The 22,454-nt window shown below is 44.4% G+C and overlaps 1 protein-coding gene across 6 annotated transcripts in view; it reads right to left on the bottom strand.

The window, feature by feature from the left end:
• The window catches only part of LOC123933382 (mitochondrial-processing peptidase subunit alpha-like), a 79,827-nt gene that overhangs the window by 33,227 nt on the left and 24,146 nt on the right, over window positions 1-22,454 (bottom strand). For 2 of the 6 annotated variants that reach the window (XM_045992474.1, XM_045992478.1), the window contains exon 1: window positions 1,423-1,591. In XM_045992474.1, coding sequence (XP_045848430.1) covers window positions 1,423-1,581 — 159 coding nt within the window. In that variant the 5' untranslated portion in view covers window positions 1,582-1,591. Of the gene's footprint in view, window positions 1-1,422; window positions 1,605-12,234; window positions 12,336-16,834; window positions 16,980-22,454 lie in introns of those variants that run through there. The other 4 variants (XM_045992475.1, XM_045992476.1, XM_045992479.1 and 1 more) reach the window with 4 other exon arrangements.

Genomic DNA, 22,454 nt, shown 5'->3' with positions numbered 1-22,454 from the left:
CATGATCCCAGGGTCCTGGGATCGAGCCCCACATCAGGCTCTCTGCTGAGCGGGGAGTCTGCTTCCTCCTCTCTCTCTCTCTCTGCCTGCCTCTCTGCCTACTTGTGATCTGTCTGTCAAATAAATAAATAAAATCTTAAAAAAAAAAATTAGCTACCGTGTATTCAGTGCTTGTCATATGCCCACTGCTACACATCATCTTATGAGTTCCCTTAATAATCCAGAGAAGTTTTCCCTTTAAAACAAAGACCCGGGGGATGACTGGGTGGCCACGTGGGTTAAGCTGCTGCCATCAACTCAGGTCATGATCCCAGGGTCCAGGGATCGAATCCCACATCGGGTTCCATGCTCAGCAGAGAGCCTGCTTCTCTCTCTGCCTCTGCCTGCCACAATGCCTGCTTGTGCTCTCAATCTCTCTCTCTCTCTCTCTGACAAATAAATAAATAAATAAAATCTCTAAAACAACAACAACAACAAGGACCTGAGGCTCTAAGAGATCCAAAGAACAGCTCAGGCCTGCCTGACAGCCAGACAGCGCCATAAATGCCCCTGTACAAATTAACTCACTTACTCCTCACTACAACCCTATGAGGTCAGGACTGTTATTATTCCCATTTTTCAGATAAGGAGACAGGCACAGAGAGGTTATGAAACTTGTCCAGGTCACACAGCTAAGGAGTCTACCTCCAGAGCATGGACTCCCAACCACCATGCAATTCTGCTGAAGGTCACTGAGCCAGGCATAAGAGCGAGAGCCAGGGTTCAGACCCAAGCTGAGTAATTTTAAACCTCAAAAGCATCATCCTTTCCACTAGGTCAGAAGAGAAAAACAGGCAGCCAGTGGTCCAAACTCGGTGATCTCAGAAATCAGGAAATTTTCTTTTCAAGTAAAACCAAGACTGCTCTCAGACCAAGGTCCTGAAAAATTGGGAGTTCTCAACTCTAACTCACACACCCACACAGTAACAACCAACTGGCACTGAGCAGGGACCGTCCCATCAGATGGGACATGGACACTCTGATTCACCATAGTCCTCACCACTCCTGCCTGCCTTACACTGGCCAACGTGATCCATTTGCATCACTCCTGCCTCTGAAGGAATCGGAGTTTGCTACCCCTCCACGCATAGGACAGCCAAAATCCCCTTCACCAAGGTCTGACTCTACAGGAAATACAATGATAAAAGAACTCAAAAAACTTCGGTTAAGGCCAAGATAGAAGTTTCAAAGACTCTGGCCATAAGTTCGCTGGAAATCAAGAAATCAAGGATGCTGGGGATTGCCAGAATCAATGAAAAAGGAGGTATGTGAGTGGCCAGAGGCAGAAGGAAAAGAGTAAGTGGGAAAACATACTGAGGTTGCTCAGAGAGTGCTAAGCCGCCACGGAAGGGCAGAATGCAACTGTCTCATGCTCCCATTTACCTGTTCGTAGTTTGTGAACATGGCAGTGTCGAAACTGCTGGCTGCCCACATGAGAAGGTTGGCCGACTGCTCCGGAGTCATATAAACCAGCACGCATTCGGTGAGCAGGAGTGTTGGCCATCTTAAGAGAAGAAAACAGGCACGTCCACATGTATTCATCAAACGGACTCTCTAGGGATGACTAGGCAGCTCAGTTGGGTAAGCACCGGCTCAGGTAATGATCTAGGGGTAGTGAGATCAAGCCCACTCGGTGGGGAGTCTGCTGGAAATCCTCCCCCTCCGACTCCCTATGCTCCTCCCCCTGCACGTATGCTCTCTCTCTCTCCCCCCTAAAATAAATAAATAAATTAAGAAATGAATGAATAAAGTTGTCACGTATACATTAACAAAAGTGGGACTCTCTAATGGCACACATGTGGCAGTACCGGTGGGGCAGTAAAAGCCTGTTTTTCACACCCCAGGAAAACAAGACGCACTGAGCAAGCACATCAACAATCAATGTCGTCATAGATGTAGAACACCATCGTGACCCAAAGTTTCAGACTGTAACAAGGGGAGCAATGAGCAAGGATTTGTGTCGCTTGTGAAACAGTGTTAAAGGCACGTGGTGTTGTGTGGACACAGCTACAAATCCCCCCCCCCCACCGACCCCAGACAGACCAAAATGGTGGAGGAGTAGGAGACCTTGTTTTAGTCCGGTCCCAGGAATTCAGTCAGACAACTGTCACATCACTCTGAACACCCGCAAACGCAACCAGAGATCGAAGAATAGCTGCAACTCTACAAATAGAAAAGGGACCACGTTCTGCAAGGTAGGAGGTGCAGAGAAGTGAATCCGAGGCCATATACCCGAGGATAAACCGCGGGGTTGGGGGAGCCTCCATAAACCGGCACCAGAAAGTGACAGAGCAGCAGAGCACAAAATCGGAACTTTCAGACGTCTGTCCTGGTGAGGGATGTCCCTGCCTGAACGGTGCTCAGGTGGCAAAGCAGGGCAGAATCCTGGGTGGGAGAGTGTAGTCTCAGGATCATAGGGTCCCAGAAAGACCGGGGTGCCTGAGTGTGGCAGAGATCCCGGGCATTGGAGCAGGGAAGCCGGCTGCAGTCAGAGAGCCCACGAGGGGGTTCTCAGCTTGGGGTTTCTATAAGCTGCGAACCGAGGCACGGTCAGCTGACTGCTCCCGGACTAGGGGCCCAGTAAGCAGCAGAACCACCACAAGATCCCCCTTCCTCCCCTTCCTCCCCTGGGTGCACACTGCAGGAGTCGGCACAGTTTGCGGACTTGAAAGGGATCATGTGCCTGAGATAGAAATGCTCGGTCCCAGGCTGCATGAGGATGGAGTGTGGGTGGAGGCCAGGGAGACAGGAGTGATTGACTGCTTTCCTCTGAGGGCTCACTGATATCAGATTGGACAAAAAAGCAAGACCACTGATATGCTTTCTGCAAGAGACTCATCTTGGACTCAAAGACACCTTCACATTCAAAGTGAGGGGGTGGAAAACCATTTATCATGCTAACGGACATCAAAAGAAAGCTAAGATAGCAATCCCTAGATCAGACCAATAGATTTGAAACCAAAGACTATAATAATAGATGATGAAGGACACTATATCATAAAGGGTCTATCCAACAAGAAGATCTAACAATCGTAAATATTTATGCTCCTAACTTGAGATCAGCCAATTATATAAACCAGTTAATAACAAAATTAAAGAAACACATTGGTGATAATACAAGAATCGTCAGGGACTTTAACACCCCCTCACTGCAAAGGACAGATCGTCTAAGCAGAAGATCAACAAGGAAACAAGGGCTCTGGGTGACACACTGCACCAGATGGACTTCACAGACATAGTCAGAGCATTCCACCCTACAGCAAGAGAATAAACATTCTTCTCGTGAGGCACCTGGGTGGCTCAGTGGGTTAAAGCCTCTGCCTTCAGCTCAGGTCATGATCTCAGTGTCCTGGGATCAAGCCCCACATCGGGCTCTCTGCTCAGTGGGGAGCCTGCTTCCCTTCCCCTCTCTCTCTGCCTACTTGTGATCTCTGTCAAATAAATAAAAATCTTTAAAAACAAACAAACAAACAAACAAAAACATTCTTCTCAAGTGCACATGGAACATTCTCCAGAATAGATCACCTACTGGTACATAAATCAGGTCCCAACTGGTACCAAACGACTGGGATCATTCCCTGCATATTTTCAGACCACAATGATTTGAAACTGGAACTCAATCCAAGAGGAAAGTTGGAAAGAACTCAAATACATGGAAGCTAAAGAAGAATTTTAAAATTCATGGAAACCAACGAAAATGAAAGCATAACTGTTCAAAATTTGGGGATGCAGCAAAGAGAGGGAAGTATATAGTAATACAAGCCTTTCTCAAAACAATACAGATCTGAAATACACAACCAAACCTTACACCTAAAGAACTGGAGAAAGAACAGCAAATAAAGCCTATACTAAAGATTAGAGCAGAAATCAATAAAATAAAACCAAAAGGACAGTAGAACAGATCAATGAAACTAGGAGCTTGTTCTTTGAAAGAATTAATAAGATCGATAATCCCCGGGGCACCTGGGTGGCTCAGTGGGTTAAAGCCTCTGCCTTCGGATCAGGTCATGATCCCGGGGTCCTGGGATCGAGCCCCGCATCGGGCTCTTTGCTCCGCAGGGAGCCTGCTTCCTCCTCTCTCTCTGCCTGCTTCTCTGCCTAGTTGTGATTTCTCTCTGTCACATAAGTAAAATAAATAAACAAATTTATAAAGATCGATAATCCCCTGGCCAGATTTATCAAAATGAAAAGAGAAAGGACCCAAATAAATAAAATCATGAATGAAAGAGGAGACAAACACACCAAAGAAATACAAACAACTGTAACAACATATTACGAGCAACTATGTTTCAACAAATTAGGCAATCCGGAAGAAACAGATGCATTCCTGAGATATATACACTACCAAAAATGAAACAGGAAGAAACAGAAAACCTAAACAGACCCATAACCAGCAAAGAAATTGAAGCAGTAATCAAAAATCTCCCAACAAACCAAAGTCCAGGGCCAGATGTCTTCCCAGGGGAATTCTACCAAACAGCTAAAGAAGAATTAATCCCTAATCTTCTGAAGCTGTTTCAAAAACCAGAAATGGGAGGAAAACTTACAAACTCTTTCTATGAGGCCAGCATTTCCTTGATCCCCAAACTGGACAAAGACCTCACCAAAAAGGAGAATTACAGACCAATATCCCTGATGAACATGGATGCAAAAATTCTCACCAAAATACTACCTAATAGGATCCAACAGTACATGAAAAGCATTATTCAGCACGACCAGTGGAATTTAATTCCTGGGATGCAAGGGTGGTTCAATACCCGCAAATCAATCCATAATGATTTCCTACATAAATGAAGGAAAGGACAAGAACCACATGATCCTCTCAACAGAGGCAAAAAAAGCATATGACAAACTACAGCATCCTTTCCTGACCAAAATTTCACAGTGTAGCGAGAGAGGGAATGTACCTCAACATCATAAAAGCCATATATGAAAAGCCCACAGGGAGTATCATTCTCAATGGGGAAAAAGAGAACCTTTCCCTTTTCCCCTAAGGTCAGGAACACAACAGGGATGTCCACTATCACCACTGCTGTTCAACACAGTACTAGAAGTCCGAGCCTCAGCAATCAGACAACAGAAAGAAATAAAAGGCAGGGGTGCCTACATGGCTCCGTTGGTTAATTGCTTTCAACTCAGGGTCCTCGGATTGAGTCCTGAAGACGCACTCTGCTCAGCAGGGAACCTGCTTCTCCCTCTTCCTCTGTCTGATGCTCTGCTTACTTGTGATTTCTCTATCAAATAAATAAAATTTTATAAAAAGTAAGAAAGAAAGAAAGAAAGAAAGGCATCCAAATCAGCAAAGAGGAAGTCAAACTCTCACTCTTTGGAGAGGACATGATACTCTATGCAGAAAACCCAAAAGACTCCACCCCAGCAAAGTTGCAGGATAGAAAATCAATGCACAGAAATCAGTGGCATTTCTATACACTAACAAGGAGAAAGAAAAAAACAGAAATTAAGGAGTCGATCCCATTTGCAATTGCACCCAAAACCATAAGACACCTAGGAATAAACCTAACCAAAGAGGTAAAGGATCTGTACTCCAAAAACTACAGAACACTTATGAAAGAAACTGAGGAAGACACAAAGAAATGGAAAAATGTTCCATGCTCATGGATTGGTAGAACAAATACTGTTAAAATGTCTATGCTACCGAGAGCAATCTACATAGTCAAGGCAATCCTCATCAAAATACCATCAACTTTTTTTCACAGAGATGGAACAAATAATCCTAAAATGTGTATGGAACTGGAAAAGACCCCAAACAGTCAAAGGAGTGCTGATGGCATCACAATCTGGTGATGGCACCACAAAGCTTGTGGCATCACAATCCCAATCTTAAGCTCTGTTCCAAAGCTGTAATCATTAAGAGAGTATGTATGTACCGGCACAAAAACAGACAAATGGACCAATGAAACAGAATACAGAATCTGGAAACAGACCCTCAACTCTATGGTCAACTAACCTTTGACAAAGCAGGAAAGAATATCCAATGGAAAAAAGACAGTCTCTTCAACAAATGGTATTGGGAATATTGGACAGCTACCTGCAGAAGAATGAAACTATACTATTTCCTTACACCATACACAAACATAGACTCCAAATGGATGAAAGACCTACACATGAGACAGGAATCCATCAAAATTGTAGAGAACACAGGCAGCAAGTTCTGTGACCTCAGCGGCAGCAACTTCTTGTTAGACACATCTCCAAAGCCAAGGGAACGAAAGGCAAAAAAATGAACTATTGGGACTTCACCAAGATAAAAAGATTTTGCACAGCAAAGGGAATAGTCGACAAAACCAAAAGACAACTGGCAGAATGGGAGAAGATATTTGCAAAAGACATGTCAGATAAAGGGATAGTATCCAAAATCTATAGAGAACTTACCAAACTCAACACCCAAAGAATAATCCGATCAAGAAATAGGCAGAAGACATGAACAGACATTTCTGCAAAGAAGACATTCAAATGGCCAACAGACACATGAAAAAATGCTCCATATCACTCGGCATCAGGGAAATACAAAGCAAAACCACAAAGAGATACCATCTCACGCTGGTCAGAAAGGCTAAAATTAACCACTCAGGAAACGACAGATGTTGGCAAGGATGTAGAGAAAGGGGAACCCTCCTACCCTCTTAGTGGGAATGCAAGCTGGTGCAGGCACTCTGGAAAACAGTATGGAGGTTCCTCAGAAAGTTGAAAGTAGAGCTACCCTACAACCCAGGAATTGCACTACTAGGGATTTACCCCAGAGATACAAATGCAGTGATCAACTGGGCACCTGCACCCCAATGTTTATAGCAGCAATGTCCACAATAGCCGAACTATGGAAAGAGCTCAGATGTGCACCGCCAGATGAATGGATAAAGAAGATGTCATGTATACACAGACACACACAGAGACATACACACCTATTACTCAGCCACCAAAAAATGAAATCTTGCTATTTGCAATAATGTGGTTGGAACTAGAGGGCATTTAAAAAATAATTTATTTATTTGAGAGGCAGAGAAAACAGAAGCAGGGGGACAGAGAGGCAGAGGGAGAAGCAGACTCCCCCTTGAGCAGGGATCCCAAGGCAGGGCTGAAGGCAGATGCTGAACAGACTATGCCATCCACGTGCCCTGGAATTAGTGGGTACTATGCTAAGCGAACTATACCAATCAGAGAAAGACAATTACCATATGATCTCACTCACATGTGGAATTTAAGAAACAAAGGATCATACAGGAAGAGAGGAAGAAAGGATCATGAGGATCATAGAGGAAGAGAGGAAAACATAAAGTAAGATGAAACCAGAGAGGGAGACAAACCGAAAGAGACTCTTAATCATAGGAAACAAACTGAGGGTTGCAGGAGGTCATGGAGGTCGGGCGAGGCGATAACTGGGGAATGGACCTCAAGGAAGGCGTGGGACGTAATAAGCACTGGGTGTTATAGAAGACTGATGAATCACTGACCTCTATCTCTGAGACTAGTAACACATTATAGGTTAATTAACTTAAATTTAAATAAAAATAAAGTTCTCCCCTGCCACACTTGCACGTGGTGACAAGGTGACACAGCAGACTCCCCCATTCCAGATGCAGAGACTCTTCCTTCCCCTGGTATGGGGGGAGGGGTTAGTTGTAGAACTCGCTTTAGCCAAGGGAACAGTAGCAAACGTAACGCAAGCAGAAGCTTGAAGATCACTTGCACACGGGCCCTCGCTCTCTCGCCTGGAAACCTAAACCACCATGGGAATGAACCCAAGCTAGCTTGCAACTGGAGGGGAGGCCCTGTGCAATAAAATGAGGCATCCTATCCTCCTGCTGTCCACATATAGTGAACCTGAGGGGATATCAGCTATACCTGGCCCCAGCAGAAGTTCCAACCAGCTACACCCAGCCCAATCTCTCCACTCACAGAATCTTGAGCAACTTGTGTGTCTAGATTGTGAGCTGTTCTAAAGTGGAAGTTTTCCAAAGCACTGAGTTGGAGAGACTCTGTTACACATTAAAAACTGACTGACAAACACAGAAATGGTGATACTTGTTTAACCAAATATAATTCTCATATGTCTTTACCATCAAGAATTGACAAGAACATGAACAATCTTCAGGAAATTACATTGGTTAGTATGCACTCTGATTCAACAGACCCGAAGTAATGAACAAATTATGAAATAAGCAATAAACTCCTGGAAAAATCTCTAAAACCCTTAATTCTTAAAAGGGAACACAGCCTCAAACTATGTGAGCTCCGCTGGTTTATTCCTGGATCCTTTATTGCTCCTTCTCTCACTCCTTTACTGTATCCTCTTTCTTTCTCTGTCCCTAAATATGGCTATTCCTCATGGCTTATTGTTATTTTTCACACAAAGCAAGTGGTTTTATTTTATTTTATTTATTTACTCAACAGAGAGAGATCACAAGTAGGCAGAGAGGCAGGCAGCGGTGGTGCGGGGGGGGGGGGGGGAAGCAGGCTCTCCGCTGAGCAGAGACTGCTACCCCCCAATGTGGGGCTTGATCCCAGGACCCTGGGATCATGACCTGAGCTGAAGGCAGAGGCTTTAACCCACTGAGCCATCCAGGAGCCCCTAAAAAATTTTTTTTAACGACTTATTTCTTTATTTTAGAGAGTAAGCATGTACACAGAGGATGGGGGAGGGACAGAAGGAGAAGGAGAGACAGCATCTCAAGCAGGCTCCCGCTGAGTACAGAGCCCACCATGGGGCTTGATCCTATGACCCTGAGATCATGACTTGAGCCATAATCAAGAGTCAGATGCTCGGGGTGCCTGGGTGACTCAATCGTTGGGTGTCTGCCTTCAGCTCAGGTCATGATCCCAGGTCTCCGGGATCCAGCCCCACATCGAGCACCCTGCTCCGTGGGAAGCCTGCTTCTCCCTCTCCCACTCCCCCTGCTTGTGTTCCCTCTCTCACTGTCTCTCTCTCTCTGTCAAATCAATGAATAAAATCTTAAAAAAGAAAAAAAAAGAGTCAGATGCTGAACCAACTGAGCCACCCAGGCATGCCGCAGGAGGGTTATATTTGTCTATTTTTACTGGTGGCGGTTCTCAAAACAAATAAGTTGTCTGAACTCGAATACCTAAGAAAGCAGTTGAAAAGCACATGGTATATGTTACTGTCAGAATGGAAGCTGTACACCTGGGCTCAGGGTGTAGACTCTTTATCACTAGAAAGGCTCCCCACGAAAAAAGTGCCATCTCTGACCTAATCACAGAACAAACTATCCATCATTACTGTTCTTTGGTTTTCTTCTTTCCTTTTTTTTTTTTGACCATGAAATGGTATATAATTCAAGTTATTTGAGAATATATATCCAAGTGCTCTCTGTACCCAACTGGATCACAGTATAAAGAAACCGAGGGCACTAAATCCAGAGGAAAGTCAACGAAGTCTGAGTTGCAAACAAAGTTGAAAATCAGAAAGAAAAATATTCAAAATAATTTTTTAAAATTGGCAACAACCTAAGTTTTAAAACCCCAGATTATATCAACAGAAATGATTAGAAAAAGCAAATGAGTGGGGAGAAAGTTCTAAGACCCCAATTAACAGGTTGATATTAGAGAACTATAGCTCCAATAACCGTTTTAATGCAAAAGTGTCCTTAAGACACTATCACGTGGGGAAGCCAGGTAAAGAAGGCTATGTGGGAATTTTTTGTATGATTTTTGCAACGTTCTTGTAGATTTGAATTATTTGAAAATGAAAAGTTTAACATATTTCAGTGTAGTTTTAGGAGGTAGCCATTGGCAATATTAAAAATCGGATTAATACTTTTCAAAATACAAGTGAAAGCAAAGCAAAGACAGTCATAAAGGAAAATACGGAGCACAAACAAAGCCCCGGAGAATTATATACCTAATTCTAATACTTGTCCCAGCAACTGCTCTTCATCCATTTTGTAGATGTCCAAAGGTGAGGCAAACTCCCCTCAAGCTCTTCCCAAGAGCTAGCCTGATTTGTCACTGATATTTCCTATTCTTTTGGCAGATTTGCTCCCGTGGTGGGTCACTACAGTGGCAGTAGGTGGCAGCTGGTTACCATGGTGACCGCAGTAATCTACAGGAGACTGTAGTCTATTTGTCAATTCTGTTCAACCACTTTCGCAGCAGACTTAACTTAATCTTCAGGACCATCTTGTGGAGTAGTTTTTACCCCAGTTGATAAATGAAATTAAGGCTCAAAGAGGCTTTTCTGGGGGGTTGTTTGTTTCAGAAAAAAACTGCCCCTACTAAATACTTGTAAGCAGGAGAGGTCACTTGGAGCCCAGGATGAGATTCCGACACTCGGGCTTGCTTCATTCTGAGAGGGCTCCAGGTTGAGCACCGTCAGCTGGAAGCAGCCTACTGATCACTCATTAATATGCCCCCAAGAAAACCAGTGGTGTCCTTGAACACTGAGACTTCCCTTTCGCTGAAAGAACGCTCTGCTCGCTACCATCTGGAAACCATCTAAAGGGTTCCACAAAGGAAAAAAGAGGCATATTATGTACAGTGCATTGGCCCTGCTCTCTGAACACTCAGTGAGACAGACAAACAGACGATAAGCACCAGGTGTGTGAGCGCCATCCCCAACATCTGCAACTGTGGAAATACACATCTCGACAACGACAACCTGGTTTTCGATTCTAGGCTAAACACGTAAACAAGAACTTCAAAGCCCAGAGGTGACAGCCATCACCACTTTAACAAAAGATGGACCCGGAAGGTCAAGCTTCAACTCCCTACACTCCCTCCCCTGCATCAGCCCAAACTCACCTGTATTTCCACCTGTCCTCACCCGCCTTCCTCTCTTCTCGGAAGAAGGACAGCTCTCCCTTCCCTCCAAGGCTCTGGTCCTCTGTCCACTCTACAGCCTCTTCTCTACCAGTGATTTCCCGAACAGCTACTCTCTGATCACTGGCCACTGATTCTTTGCCTTCAATTTATTTTTTAATTAACTATCTGTTTCTCCTACCTTCCCCACTGGCCACTGATTCTTTGCCTTCAATTTATTTTTTAAGTAACTGTTTCTCCTACCTTCCCCTCAAACCTCTCTCTTGAGTTACTTACCTCCATTATTGTTGAAAGTGTCATCCTCACTAACAGTAAGATTTCTAGACACGTCTTTACCCTCCACTACTGTTAAATTCCAGTCTCATTTTGACCAGTATCAGTGTGCTAAAACCACATATCTCACTCTCCTCCACTGTTCCCAAAATGTACCTGCTCCCAAGAATTTGATGTGAACCCTTCCGGTCCATTTTTAAAATACTTCTGTGATACACAGATGTAATCATGGAAGTACTGTATTTTGAGGGTTTGATACACATTTGGTATCATCACACTGTACATATTATTCTGCAACTTGACTTTTTTATTTTCATGCAACATTTTGTTTTTGACCTCTCTCCATGCTGATCTAGGTCATGCCTTTTACATACTGCTCACTCACTCTTCTCCTGATGGATAGTTAGAATGGTTCCATTTTTCTGTTACTGAAAACAGTGCCCATGATGAACATCCTCCTTGCACAGGCAGACCTTTCTGAGGTGCACACAACCAAAGTGGAATGAATTACTATACAACATGGCACACAAGCTTGCAATTTTAGTAGATACTTCCAGACTGTTGCTCATAATGACTGTCCCAAATTCACTTGCATCAGTTGTGCAGGACCGTCTTGTTCTCATATAACCTTCCAGCACCTGATAATGTCAGACTTTTATATTTGTGCTGACGTGGCTGGAGTAAAATAGAGTTCCATCTGATTGATTACTACTGAGGTTCAGTAACTTTTCATATAATATTCACTTCCTTCTTTGAGGTGCCTTGTCATCTGTCTTTTGCCTGTTTTCCTATGGGACTTACCTTTTTCAGTAGTAGCTTTTCTTTATATATTCCACATTCTAATCCTTTGTATATTGCAATTACACGTTTCTATGCATATAATTATCTTCTCTCAAGCTTTATGATGTTAGGCATCACTATGTTACAAAAGCAATGCACATTATTCTGATGGGAAAACGGGCTTGATTGAGAACTTTGCTTCTAAAAATACTACAGAAAACCACTCTCAGTAGCAATGAGATAATATCTCAGAATAAAAAATGGACAGAAGTATCATGCTGCAATTTCAACTGGCCTTATCTCCTATTAGCAAGAAGTCACAAATGCATAAGAGGTTAAAAAAAATCTCACTGTGGATTCATGTTACGTTTCTTTAGTTTCTCTTCCAGTTCAGGTAAATCTCGGAGATCTGCTCCAATAACAGCATATCTCTTTGAATCCAAGGTGTCCACCTGCAAATCCAAGAAGAGATGATCAGTTCAACAAAAATTCATCAAGAAATTATAATTTCAACGGATATGATTTTTTTCAAAATTAAAGTAAATTTATTGTTTTTCTCCATTATAAAAATACATACTGCGGGGCGCCTGGGTGGCTCAGTGGATTAAGCCACTGCCTTTGGCTCAGGTCATGATCTCAGGGTCCTAGGATCGAGTCCCACTTGGGCTCTCTGCTCAGCAGGGAGCCTGCTTCCCCCTCTCTCTCTGCCTGCCTCTCTGCCTACTTGTGATCTCCCTCTCTGTCAAATAAATAAAATCTTAAAAAAAAAATATATATATATACACACTCCATTGTGGGGGGGAAAATCAGGAATGAAGAGGGTAGAAATGAACTAAAACCACATCTTCCAGAGATAACTATTAGTATTTTTGTGTAGAACATCCTGGTCCTTTTTCCTATGTGCCTAAACTCACATATACAACATAAACACATTCTCACACAAACATACATACACACCTCACACAGAAAAAACAAACAGGGCCAATTCTTCTTTTGAAAACTGCTTTCCTTATTTAACGGTAATATCAATGACATCATTCTCTGCAATGATTTCCTAGCATTCCAGAGTGGATAAAATAACTTACTCAACTAATCTCTCACTATCAGACATATGGTATTTTCAAGTTTTCTCCATCTGAGGCACTGCAGTGAACATCTTTATATAAACATTATGAAGCAACTGTCAAGTAGGTCTGTATGAGTGGAATGAGGAGTTCAAAGGATAAGCCTATGGAAACAATGGTACCAATTGGCTGGCTGCTTCTAAACGTTGTGCCAATCTGTGAGATATTGTGATTAAAGGAATACTGTTTCCATACCGAAGTAAAACAAAATGATAACATTTGCTTTAAAATACTCCAGCAACGGGGCACCTGGTGGCTCAGTGGGTTAAAGCCTCTGCCTTCAGCTCAGGTCATGATCCCAGGGTCCTGGGATGGAGCCCCGCATTGGGCTCTCTGCTCAGCGGGTAGCCTGCTTCCCCTTCTCTCTCTGCCTGCCTCTCTGCCTAACAAATAAATAAAATCTTGAAATAAAATAAAATAGTCCAGCAGAGATCAGATGAAATGGTCTATATAGTGGTTCTCAAGCTTTGGCAGCCATCAGTATCACCTGGAGGGCTTGTTAAAACAGACTGACGGACTCTACCCCCCTGAGTTTCTAATTCAGCAGTTCATTCAAAAGTAGAAATTTTTTCAAATTCTTTCAAAAGTTAGAAACCTGTATCTCAGGGTGCCTGGGTTGCTCAGTGGGTTAAAGCCTCTGCCTTTGGCTTAGGTCGTGATCCCAGGGTTTTGGGATCGAGCCCGGCATTGGGCTCCCTGCTCGGCGGGGAGCCTGCTTCCTCCTCTCTCTCTGCCTACTTGTGATCTCTGTCTGTCAAATAAATAAACAAAATCTTAAAAAAAAAAAAAAGAAAGAAAGAAATGGGTATCTCTGACAAGTGCTTAGGTTGTGCTGATGCCTCTAGTCTAGGACTACACTTTTAGAACCACTGGTACAGGAAGTTGGTCATAGTTAAAGTTAGGTGTTGCATACATAGAGATTCACAGGTTTATTTTTATGTACGCCTAAAAACATCATCAATTAAAAGTTTTAAGTGGAACAGAATAGAGAGCCCAGAAATCGATCCTCAACTCTATGGTCAACTAATCTTCGACAAAGCAGGAAAGAATGTCCAATGGAAAAAAGACAGCCTCTTCAATAAATGGTGCTGGGAAAATTGGACAGCCACATGCAGAAAAATGAAATTGGACCACTTCCTTACACCACACACGAAAATAGACTCCAAATGGATGAAGGACCTCAATGTGAGAAAGGAATCCATCAAAATCCTTGAGGAGAATGCAGGCAGCAACCTCTTCGACCTCAGCCGTAGCAACATCTTCCTAGGAACAACGGCAAAGGCAAGGGAAGCAAGGGCAAAAATGAACTATTGGGATTTCATCAAGATCAAAAGCTTTTGCACAGCAAAGGAAACAGTTAACAAAACCAAAAGACAACTGACAGAATGGGAGAAGATATTTGCAAACGACATATCAGATAAAGGGCTAGTATCCAAAATCTATAAGGAACTTAGCAAACTCAACACCCAAAGAACAAACAATCCAATCAAGAAATGGGCAGAGGACATGAACAGACATTTCTGCAAAGAAGACATCCAGATGGCCAACAGACACATGAAAAAGTGCTCCACGTCACTCGGCATCAGGGAAATACAAATCAAAACCACAATGAGATATCACCTCACACCAGTCAGAATGCCTAAAATTAACAAGTCAGGAAATGACAGATGCTGGCGAGGATGTGGAGAAAGGGGAACCCTCCTCCACTGTTGGTGGGAATGCAAGCTGGTGCAACCACTCTGGAAAACAGCATGGAGGTTCCTCAAAATGTTGAAAATAGAACTACCCTATGACCCAGCAATTGCACTACTGGGTATTTACACTAAAGATACAAACATAGTGATCCGAAGGGGCACGTGTACCCGAATGTTTATAGCAGCAATGTCTACAATAGCCAGACTATGGAAAGAACCTAGATGTCCATCAACAGATGAGTGGATAAAGAAGATGTGGTATATATACACAATGGAATACTATGCAGCCATCAAAAGAAATGAAATCTTGCCATTTGCGACGACGTGGATGGAACTAGAGCGTATCATGCTTAGTGAAATAAGTCAATCGGAGAAAGACAACTATCATATGATCTCCCTGATATGAGGACATGGAGAAGCAACATGGGGGGGTAGGGGGATAGGAGAAGAATAAATGAAACAAGATGGAATTGGGAGGGAGACAAACCATAAATGACTCTTAATCTCACAAAACAAACTGGGGGTTGCTGGGGGGAGGTGGGATTGGGAGAGGGGGAGCGGGCTATGGACATTGGGGAGGGGAGGCGAACCATAAGAGACTATGGACTCTGAAAAACAACCTGAGGGTTTTGAAGGGTCAGGGGTGGGAGGTTGGGGCAACCTGAGGGTTTTGAAGGGTCAGGGGTGGGAGGTTGGGGGAACAGGTGGTGGGTAATGGGGAGGGCACGTTTTGCATGGAGCACTGGGTGTTGTGCAAAAAGAATGAATACTGTTACGATGAAAAAATAAATAAAATGGGGAAAAAAAAAGTTTTAAAAATGGATTGCAATTTAAAAAAAAAAAGCAAACTGCTTGGTGGTATACCCGAAGCACTGCTTGCTCAGCTTCCTCAAGGGTACAGACCATGGAAGGAACTGGAATATCCAACAGCCATCCTATACTGTTGCCAATAGCTCAGGTTCTCTCGGCTCTGAGCGGTCACAGTAGAAAAAGGGAAAGAGGCTAAACCATAGTGCGTCTGAACACCCTCATGATGCAGATAACCCCATTTAGCTGACTCAAATACACTGAGCCACACACCACGAGCTAAAAGACATACCTCCTAGGAGCCTGCTAGGTATCACGGAAGCAGGGAAACCCAAAGTCAGAGCTCCAGGTGCTACAATCCCCAAGTGAGAAAAGGAATATATAGACTCTGAAGGCACATCTGCCCTATTATGAGATCAAATGATTCCCAAACACTTGTGCACCTTCTTGCAAATAATGTACATGTTGCTAAAAGGCGTGCATGGAGTGAGTGATTCCCTCATTCGAAAAAAAAAAAAAAGAGTTGAGATGTACTACAAAAATACCAACACATTCGTTTGTTTGGCCATTCAGGTGTGTATTTATTCAATCAACAATCTCTGCATGCCAGGCACTGTTCCACGTGCTGGGGACACAGTGATGAACAGGAGACAGACAGGTCACTACCTCTCATGAGGCTTACCTGCCCCAGAGAAGGGAGAGAGACAATGAATCATTAAAGAAGGGAAGAATTAAGAGAATATCAGAGTGTTAAGTGCTATGAAGCAAATAAAAGGTGATGAAAAACAAAAAGAGTAGGAGGGACAGGGTTCAGTCTTTCACCTGGTGGTCATGGAGAGCTTCTCAGGGGAGGAAGCAGCTAAGCTAAGACAGAGGTGATCAAAAGGAGACTGGCAAGCAAAATTAGGGGAAAAGAGTTCCAGGCCATGGTAGAAGGAAGTGGAAGATCCGAAGGTGACGGTAAGCGTGGCATGGTCAGGCTGCGGCACGACAATGTGGCCAGCTCAGAATGACTGCAGTCAAGAGTCAAGTCAGGAGGCAGACAGAGACCTGCTTAACCGTGTGGATCCCAACCAGCAGGAGGATTTAAGGAGCAGAGTAAGAGAACCTGATTTACTCCTTCTGATTTTTCACTGTGTGCCTATTTATATACTTGGAATTTTCCACCCCATGCATAATTCAGCTTAACAAAAGTGTCAATTCCAAGATGCATATATTTTTCTGCTTTAACATTCCCGAAATCAGGATGCATCGAACAGTCAAGCACATGCCAGTTTACCAACACTTTGCCTTTCCTAATCATAAAGAAATAGTGGAGGATCTTACAGTCACATCCTCATGGGTCAGATGATGCAGGGTAGTATTTCGATGACATTTGTGCCAGCTTTATGATCACCTATGATTTTTCTCAGGTCTTCACTCATATTTATATGTCCCTTATTTTTACTCGAATTCTCCTTTCTCCGTATGGCGGCAAGATCAAAACCTACAAAGCAAAGGACGAGAAAATGTGTCTACATGAGACACAAACACACAGTTCAAAAGCAAGCAGAAGACTAAGAAAAAAATCTGCCCAAAAAAGGCTGATGAGGGACTTTGATCAAAGAATATATCTTTGGGGCACCTGGGTGACTCAGTGGGTTAAAGCCTCTGCCTTCGGCTCAGGTCATGATCCGAGGGTCCTGGAATCGAGCCCTGAACCCAGCTCTCTACTTCAGCAGGGAACCTGCTTCCCCCCTCCCCAACCCTCTCTCTGTCTGCCTCTCTGCCTAATTGTGATCTCTGTGTGTCAAATAAATAAATAAAATCTTAAAAAAAAAGAATATATCCTAATGTTCTAAAGGATTCCCAGAAACTGAAAAGAAAATGAAACTGCAACATTTCCAATGGACATTTACAAAGAAATCCAGCAGGCCAGTAAAAGGAAGGAAGGATACTCCATCTCATCAGCACAAAGTTCTTTAAAATTTTTTAACTTAATAGGTTTGGCAGTTCGGCAGAATTTTTTAAATGATAACAGCCAGCATTACGGTGTACGGAAAGGGAACCCTCATCTACTCTCATGAAAATACAAATCAGTAAAGAGGGTCTCGAAGAACGATTTGGCAGTAGCTGTTAGAATTCACCAGGGACAATTCCTTGAGCCAGCAATTGCTGTACATACCCACGTGTACCTGTGCTTTCTACAGCACCGCTTAAGAGAACACCATAAAACACGCAGCTGTCTAAAGGACGATCGGTACTGAGTACATTAAGGAAAATGGAATTTGCATGCTGAGGAGAACTAGAAAGCCATCAGAAATGAGGCAGACCTATATATGACGACACGAAGATAGTCATGGGTCACTAAGTTGCAGAAAGAGCGAGCTAGCTACAAAGCAGGACGTATAAATGATTCACTTTATTAAAAGGACACCTGAATTTACGGATTTTGAGAAATACAGATTCACTCATTCAACAGATATATACTGAACTACAACCTACATATTCATTCAATGTGTATATATGGTCTCTCAACAAAAATTTATGGAACGCTCTACGTGCCAGGCACTGGATTATCTTTCTGTGTGTTTTCTCATGTGTGATATTTTCCATCTCTAGGTGTGCTCTTCATCCACAGGAGGAAACACCCTGAACGCTGCTTCTCTTGGTGGGGGGAGAGATGATGGAGCGTGTTTACTTTCTACTTCATACATTTCTGCACTGATGGATCAAAGCTAATGCAAGGTGGTAACTTTTTTGTTATCAGTAATCCTCCTGACCCAAGTATTCACCCAATATGAAGAGAACTGTGACAGCTACAGTGTGGAGAAAACAACTACGCCAGGAAACGGCAAAGCCTGCAGAGGATCTACTTACAATTCGTAGGAGGGAAACAAGGGATGGGGGAGATGTTCTTTTCTGGGGGAGTTTCTTCACTAGGAGCAAGAGTATGGCACTGTGGTTGCATAGAGGCCTGTCTGGTTGTCTGACGGTTCCTGTGTCATCTGTGTCCACCAACCACAAAGGCCATCCTCGCTGGGCATGGCTCCTGACAGCAATTATTAAGAAATACCTTGAACTGGGCACCTGGGTGGCTCAGTGGGTTAAGCCTCTGCCTTCAGCTCAGGTCATGATCTTGGGGTTCTGGGATCGAGCCCCGCATCGGGCTCTCTGCTCAGCAGTGAGCCTGCTTCCCCTCTCTCTCTGCCTGTCTCTCTACCTACTTGTGATCTCTCTCTCTCTGTCAATAAATAAATAAAATCTTAAAAAAAAAAAAAAAAGAAGTCCCTTGAACTACTCCCTCAGACACAGACTGAAAATGATGGAACATTCTGGAAGAGGTTTCCCTGGGTTCAAAAGGCTTAGAGGTGAGCAGAGTGTTGCTGGCAACACTCATAATTCAAACGTGAGAGCGAAAACCCAAGCAGAGGGAACAAGGAGGAGACATCACGGGCAGCGCAGGTCAGGTACAGACAGCGGGGAGCGGTGGGGGTGGGACTGAGGGTCTGATGCTACCGGAATGGATGCTCCCCAGGAAAGCTGGAAATGGAGATTTTCACGAAAAAATCTATTTTGGCATCTTTTGCAAATCACTGAGAAACATTCTGTAAAGATTGAAGAACAGGGACCTATGCACATCTGTTTTAAATTCCGTCACTGTGTAAATGTATCACAGAAGTATACACCTGGGACATCATGGGTGCACACACGCAGGCTCAGACCCAGACACACAAACACACACACACACACACACACTTTTAAAAGGAAAAGGGGAAAGAAAGCAAAGAGAGTTCTATAGCCCATACTGTAACACGTAGGTGAAAGGTACTTGCCGATTTGAAGTGGGTCCTCTGAATGTCATTCTATGATGGGTTGCGATAAGAAAGGCTTGACTCTGTGGAAAGATGGGAAAGACAGAAATGAGGCAAGGAGCTCAGATTCAGCAAAACTGCAAACACAGTTCGCAGATTCTCCAGAAAAGGCAAACACATCCTGCTCCTCTTCAAAGCAAGGGCCACTGAATGCACAGGGCCTTCTGCTCCGTGGCATCTGGCCCTGGGCACATGCAGTCACACTTTGGCAGATCGGGGTCAGGGGAGGTCACTAACAGGACACTCCGAATCGGATGTCCACTCTCAATCTCATCAGGAAATACTCAACACTCAGAAATCACTCAGTACTTACCCGATGTTCCAGTGTTTTCCAAGTTCTCTCTAGTTTCCTGCCTCTTCTCCAACAAAATGTATAACCCAGTCCTTACTGCTCACAGTTATCTGGAAAACGGACTCCTATACAGACCTGAAGTCAGTAACACTTATGTGACGAGTCCTCTCCTCCAGGATATGCCAAAAATCAGACCTGAGAGACCTGAATCCTCTACCACAACAACCACACACAAAGGCCAATGCCTTTTCCAGCCTAGAAGCCACCTCTGGGCTTAAGGGAGAGCCCACGTACTCTTATTTCACGTGGGGTTCTACCAAGCCGGATCCTCCTCTGCAGATACACAGTCTCAGATGCCAGGCGGCAACTAAAAAGCATATTTACTGTAACAGAATCTTGCATTTGGAAAGAGTGAAAACCTTGTTCCGTAGAATAAACTAAAACAGTCTCATACTTGAAAACTATTTCCAAACGATGAGAACTAGACATCTTTGAAAGACAAGCTGAAACTTTCAGGGTTAATTCAAAATTTTTTTAAAATATAAGACTTGGCATTTTATTTAAATCGCTGAGAAAGAAAGAAGGGAGCACAAGTTAAAACCACCAGGAAGCCCTGACCTTCGGCTTGAGGCCAGGGTTTAAATCTCAGCTCCACCCCTTCCTCCACGGGTGCCCTGAGGGAAATTCACTTCACTGCTTTGAGCCTTGGTTTCCCCACTGGGATTCACGAGTCTGCTCTGAGCACTGAATGGTCCCATTCAGTGACCCCTGATCCATTTCGCATGGTGCCACAAAAACTCCGAGCACAGACAACTGGGTGACTCAGTTGGTTAAGCGACTGACTTCAACTCAGGTCATGATCCCGGGGTCCTGGGAATGAGTCCTGCCTTGGGCTCCTGCTCAGCAGGAAGCCTGCTTCTCCATCTTCCACTCTCCCTGCTTCTGCTCTGTCAAATACAGTATTTTTTTTAAAAAAAAAAAAAAAGCTCCCAGAAGAGAGTCACTGACTCGTCCTCGACAGTTCTGCAAACTTCTTAAAACCTGGCCTCAGGCTGGTACCCAGAATATCTCACATGCAGTAAATGCCTAAGTTTAGTCTCCTCGTCACTCACTCGAACAATATTTACTATGCATCCCTCTAGGCCGGGCACCTCTCTATGCCCTGGAGGTAACAAAGAAGACACAACACACAGAAAATTCAGAGGATCAAACTACTGTAGGTCATTTCTTTTCAAGGTTCAGACAAATGACGCTCACGGACAGAACTGTCGCCAACGGAGGGTGACTGCATTTGGAAGACTGCTCCACAGGTTGGAATGAGGATGCCGGGGCCAGCAAGAAAGTGGGCAGGGGGTCCAAGAGAAGAGCCCCTAAAATGAGGTCCCCAGCATGCAGACCGGCCCCCTACTAACTGCTGCCTCTGAATCTACCCGGCTCAGTTGTCTGGTCCAAGCCACACTTACTTGATGCTGTGTAGCTTTCTCGTGACTATGACCGGAAAGTCAACCTCAAAATATTTCCTTGGGAGATCTTCATCCTGAGGAAAAATACACAGTAAGTTTCCTAATTCTATATTCCCTCATACATTTACTGACCGTCTTCATGCACCGACTACTAAGCCCCAAATGGCAACAGAGTATTTCAGGGCGCAAATCAGGAACGATATGGGGAAAAATGCAAGTTTCAGGTGGCTTTGGTCTCCACGTGGAGAACGGACAGAGGATGAAAGTTAGGAGGCGCTCACAGCCATCCAGGAAGAAGGTCCAGGGAGGAAGTCGTGGGGAGCCGGAACTGGGGGAACAGCCACTGGGATGGAGACAGGGAGGCACTGAGAGGCCCTGGGGATGTAGGACCTAACAGACTTTGCCAAAAAGCAGACTGACATAGATTAGAGAGGGTCAGGAAACCGATGTGGGGGTGGGGCCAGCATGTGGGGGATCAAACAGGATACAACAGCAAACATCACAAAGCACCCGCCACGGTGAGGGCAAGCACTGTTTTGTGCTACATTTACTTTTTCCCGTGAGGGGAGAGTGTGGTGGGGGGAAAGGGCAGGCACTCTGGAGCCGGGGAATGGGGTTCAGATCCCAGCTCAGCCACTTGTCTGCTACGAGGTGCTGGGAAGTCACTCAACTCCCTGGGCCAAGCTTTCCACATCCACACAGTAGAGAAGGGACAGCACCTCACAGGGCTGTGAGGACTCCTGTAGAAAGAAATACTCCGGCAACACTCACAGCAGAACCTGCCAGAGTAAGCGGCATGGGTGAGACTTTATGATGTCTACTGTGGGCTGCAGTAAAGCAAGTGTGAAAGCCACACACACAGACAAACGGAAACACACAAACACATACACTGAGTCAAAGAAACACATCTACACAGACCCACACACAGGGACATGCAGAGACACACAGACCCCACACAGAGACACACAGAGACAAAGACACTGGGAAACACATGCAAAGACACACAGACACACACATGGAGGTACACACACCCACACAGAGACACAGACACACACACTCACGGCCCCGCTCCCCCATCTGTGTCCCAGCCTGGTCACGCCCCGGCCATCTTAGCACTTTCTCTCCATGTCTGCCATGTCCAGTCACAGCCCTGATGACTATTCTTGAACGCGTTCTCTCCTCAACCCCAGCTGCACAGACACCCCTTTCTGGCCTCTTCCAACCACACCCTGTCTGTCGCCTGCAGCAGCTCCTCACGACCCTACGGCCTAGCAAGAAACAAGGTCTCCGTGCCTGCTGACTTGCTTGGCATCGCCCCCCGCCCATGTATTCTTGGA

This window comes from Meles meles, chromosome 21, assembly GCF_922984935.1.
Source record: "Meles meles chromosome 21, mMelMel3.1 paternal haplotype, whole genome shotgun sequence".
Classification (NCBI taxonomy): domain Eukaryota; kingdom Metazoa; phylum Chordata; class Mammalia; order Carnivora; family Mustelidae; genus Meles; species Meles meles.
This window is presented reverse-complemented; position numbering and strand designations above follow the sequence as displayed.